At 46.2% G+C, this 4,715-nt stretch overlaps 1 protein-coding gene across 1 annotated transcript in view; it reads right to left on the bottom strand.

Moving 5' to 3' along the window:
- Window positions 1-376: 376 nt before the first annotated feature.
- The window catches only part of chrd (chordin), a 16,368-nt gene continuing 12,029 nt past the window's right edge, over window positions 377-4,715 (bottom strand). The window contains exons 15-21 of the mRNA XM_079272107.1: window positions 3,574-3,765; window positions 3,365-3,458; window positions 3,175-3,231; window positions 2,918-3,021; window positions 2,427-2,690; window positions 2,058-2,151; window positions 377-1,401 (exon numbers count right to left, since the gene is read on the bottom strand). Of these exons, the coding sequence (XP_079128233.1) occupies window positions 1,337-1,401; window positions 2,058-2,151; window positions 2,427-2,690; window positions 2,918-3,021; window positions 3,175-3,231; window positions 3,365-3,458; window positions 3,574-3,765 (870 nt within the window). The 3' untranslated portion in view covers window positions 377-1,336. The remainder of the gene's footprint in view (window positions 1,402-2,057; window positions 2,152-2,426; window positions 2,691-2,917; window positions 3,022-3,174; window positions 3,232-3,364; window positions 3,459-3,573; window positions 3,766-4,715) is intronic.

Genomic DNA, 4,715 nt, shown 5'->3' with positions numbered 1-4,715 from the left:
GGGAAGGTTTGTAAGGGACAAAACCTTGCTGAGGACATGTGGTGACTGTCTGAGGAGGAAGGAAAGGAAAGAAGGACTGGACAGGACAGAGCAGGAGAGAAGAGGAAAGGAAAATAAACATCAGGAAAGAAAGAAAAAGGTGGGAAGGAAAGGATATACCGTGTGAAAAGAGGAAGTGATGAGAGCAAAAAAGTGCGTAAGACGATGAAGGTAACTGATGAAGAGAGCGAAGAGGCAAAGATAGAACAATGGAGACGGAGAAACCGAAGGATCAAAACACCTTTTGTTCAAGAGAAACACAAAGACTGAGAAAGAAAAGCCACAAACTAAAATCCTCAGGACTCCACGTGAAATAACTGCAAATAGGGAACAAAACTATTTTTACCAGCAAACACCTTTTTATTTTGTCTCCACGTCAGTCAATAAATACAAAAAAAAAAAATACAAACCAGCTTCATATTCATAAACAACGATAGAAAAATTCATGACAAATATGAATTATTTCGAAACAAAAAATAGGAAGAACCGAAGCAGAGAGGCGACGAGATCCACAGGAGGCGAAGGCAGCGCTGGTGTTCGTACGACAGTAATGAGCAGATATCACCGATGCTGATGGCTTCATGACATGAAGTAGAAATATAATCACTCGACCAATCAGAGCTGCAGACGGGCTGAAGGGAGCGACGCGGGTCACATGGTTTCACTGTGTTCTTCACAGCCCTGGACGCTAATTGTGTTTCTGTATTGCTGATTATTTGTATTCTTTACTGGTAAAAAAATCCCACACACACACACTCACACACACCCACACACACGCACACACACACACACACACACACACACACACACGCACACACACACACACATGTAAGCAACACGTTCCTCTCTATCCGGTGAGAGCTGCAGTAGCTTTGGCTGTACTTCAAGAAGAAGCCCATCGACTGACACAATCTTACCCCATTTTTGCCACCGAACTGTGTTATATTTTTACATATTTATATATATTTATACCTTGTTATCCTGTTGAGCTGTTTAAAAACAAAAACAAATAAAATAATACCATAAAAATTCCAGCAACAACGGAGAGGCAGGAAGCAGAAAGTCAGGTTGGTCCTCTTCATCCCTTCATTTAACGAGTCTTTGGAGGTTTTTCCTCTTGTTATGTCTCCGTCTCTGTTCATTACAATCCTGAAGCTGATAACAGGGTGGGTGTGAGGCGGAGGGGGGGGGATGGGTAAATAAGACCCAGTGTGCAGCTCTGGGTTTGGGTCCATCGGGGGAGGAGAACGGGTTGAACGGGCAAAAGGAGGGTTTGGAGTCGCGGGTCCCGAACAGATCAGTGGCCCCGGCGTCGTCTTTTGTCCGGAGCTTTCATCTTCAGGTCGACTTCCTCTTTGGAATCTGTGGAGGACGGAAAAATCTATTTAGGACCAAAAGTAGGAGAATGTATATAAGAAGTGGTCGTAGTCATCGTGACGTCATCAATTGGTTTGCGGACTATGACTTTGAAGCTTTGAGTTCGGCGATTTGGCCGTCGCCATCTTGACTTTCTTTCAACCGGTAAAACCAAAAACCAAAATAAAGGAAGCATCCCCTGCTTTATGGTCTGTGTGACTCTAAATGGACCATAATGTACTAAATGAACATCATGCTGTATTGAAGAAGACTTGAAACTAGAGATTGAGACATAAACTCATGTTTACAATGTTTACTGAGGTAATAAATCAAGAGAGAAGTAGAGTCATTTTCTCATAGACTTCTATACAACCAGAGGAGTCGCCCCCTGGTGGACACTAGAGAGAATGCAGCTTTAAGACACTTCCTCATTAGCTTCACTTGTCAGAACCGGAGGTTTCCGGCTGATTTTAAGCATATTTACAGGACATTCAGCCGATATTTAATACTTGACTTATTTCTTTACAGGGCTTGAATGAAGGCAGCGTTGCATGTTTTTCCATCACACTCTCGGAGGTAAAGCTCGCTGCCTTGTAGAGTGTTTTATCAGTCCTGTCCCTTGCAGGTGTTTGTTTCTTTTTGTTAATGTGTTCATTGCTCACCGAGGCATTCAGGGCAGCACGCCGCCTCTCTGCGGGCGATGCCGGTGCAGGTGAGGACCGGACACTGCTTCCTCTGACACTTAGTCGCACCGTGCTGCGGACAGGAAGGGAGGAGGAACGCAGGTCGGTGAAAAGGAATCCAAAGCATGCTGTATCATCATCATCATCATCGTTTCTCTCTCTGAGCAGCTACACTCTATAAGTAGCAAGCTGCACTGTTGCAACGCTAGAATTAAGTGAAATATTAACAAAGTCCAAAAGGAGAGCAAATGTTACGCCGATTGTAAAATCTCTCCACTGGTTGCCTTTTAGTTTTCGTATTGATATTAAAGCTGCTATATTAGTTTATAAGGCACTACAAAGACTTACATCACACCAGCAGTTGATGCATTTCATCTCGCCCACCATCGGCACCCAGGGATGCCAGTTGTCGCTGTTCTGGTAATAGTTCTTGCCGAACTTGCAGTTCCTCGGGCCGTCCGCCTGCATCATGTCGCCGTGCTGCAGGCCCGCGGGGGTCCGCTCCTCCTCGGGACACTCCTTGCAGCAGTCGGAGGGAGCACGTCTCACCGGGTGACCGCAGGTCAACGCCGGACACGTGACCTTCTCACAGTGCACCTCCCCCGAAGATCCCTACGGATCAACACGTAGCATTAGCAGCAGCGTAGCAGCAATTCTTCTTTTCTCTTTCTTGCTTTGACTTGTTACTATTGTTCCACATAAATAGCCTGAATGCTCTTTGAACTTATGAGAAATCTATTCATGCCGTCAGCTTCTTTGCTGTCGAAATGTTCCATTAAGGGATTTTGGAAAGCAAAGGCAGCCAGATGTGGGCGGGTTGATGGATGTGGATATTTTACCTTGCATGTGCAGACAGCACATTTAATGTAGCCGAAGGGAGGGACAAAGGGATGCCACGTGGTTCCCGGAGCGTGCATCTTCTGGTCTCCTTCAAAGTAACAACCTGAGAGGAAGGAAGGAGGAGGAAAGAAAGGTGAGCAAGAAAAGGAGTTCTCGCTTAACTGGAGGCTGAAATGCAATGAAAGAAAGACGTGTGGGAAGAAAAGACACAAAGAAGGGAAAAGCTACGCCAGAAGACAGGAGAGGGAGCACCCACCCTCGGGATGCTCATCCACCCGCTCTGGAACCTTCATGTCCGTGGGCTCTGTGCTCTCTGAGCAGGAGGAAAAGAGAGGAAGTGGAGACATTAAACCAGAATTAGTTTGCAACTTAATGATTCCTGTCGGGAGCCCAAAACAATAAAAACATCTGCTGACGATGATTAAAGTGAAATCTGTCTGTCTCACCGTCACAGATGCGACAGCACTGGTCCTCGGGCTGAGTGGTTCTGGAGCAGGTCAACGCCGGACAGATGACGGGGTCACAGATCACCGTCCGCTTCTGCAGAAAGACGACGAGCTTTTTTATCGGTGACATGAGGTGACGATACAGCCGCTGCCAACAAACCCGCTTCCCCGCTTCCCCTTTCGAACGCGACGCATTCTGTCGTCCGTACCCGGCAGCTGCAGGAGAAGCACTTGTCGTAGTTGGGCGTCCAGCTGGAGCCGTGGGCGTAGTGCTGGTTCTCAAAGAAGCAGGTGTGGGGGTCTGTCTTCAGCTCCTCGGGGTCCTTCACAAACAGGTCGTCGAACTCGGCCTCCTCCGCCTCCGCCCTGGTGCCTGACTCGCAGTGGTTTGGCACGTGGGCCTGGAGAGATGTGCAGAAAGAGAGGCAGGAAGAGAGAGGGGGGGCGGTTAGGACGTGGAGGTTTGTTGGGCACACCTGCCTGGAGGCTGGTCTCACGCTGACTTGTTAATTGTTCCTAATACGAGTGTTCCTGAGCTCCCAAAGCAGACGGCTGTTTATGCGTTGGACCTGTTTGCTGTTAAAGCAGCTGGACCCTCCTGCTGTGTGTGTGTGTGTGTGTGTGTGTGTCATCACTTTCTCCGTCAGTAGAACCCAAAAGAGCTCATCAACCACTACACCTGCATGATATCTTTGTGGGGGCAGCTTGTGTTCTGAACTCCAATAAAAGAGTTTTTTGTTACTTCTCAACAAAGCGTCTCCGGGGGGCCGACAGCAGCTGCCGGTGAAAGTGAGCAATCACACGACACATAAACACTCAGGCGGGTAACGGACGCTGCTGCTCTCCTTCCGTCTGTAATATCATCACTCGTTCTGCTTTTTATATCGTGCTTTTCAATGCTCAGGACTTTGCTTTGCTTCACAATCAGAATCAGAATCTGTATTCATTTTTTTTAAGTACATTTGTGCATCCTAGTAATTCAGCTTGGTGATTGGTGCATAACAATAAACAATGCAACAGTATAAGACATCATTAAAAAATTAAAAATATGAAAATATACAATAGAATAAACAGACAAACTAATTAAAAGTACCTTAAAATAAGTCTGTGTGTGAGTGTCTATTTAAAATGAAGATTCTTTTGAGAATATAGAAAAAGTTCAATGATACAAACTTCTAATATAAACGATTCGTTTTACTTGCTACATTTGACCAACGTTGTGTTTCTGTATCACAATGAATCAATGATCTGATGCCTTCCTGTCGGGCCTGTTGTCATGGGAGACGAGCTGCTGTTTGCATTTGATTGCGTTGCGGTTGTAAAACGGTTGTCTTGTGAGAGTGAAACGTTC

Source organism: Melanostigma gelatinosum, assembly GCF_949748355.1.
Source record: "Melanostigma gelatinosum genome assembly, chromosome: 7".
In the NCBI taxonomy this organism is placed as follows: Eukaryota; Metazoa; Chordata; class Actinopteri; order Perciformes; family Zoarcidae; genus Melanostigma; species Melanostigma gelatinosum.
The sequence above is the reverse complement of the archived record's forward strand: the minus strand, read 5'-3'. Positions and strand labels throughout refer to the sequence as shown.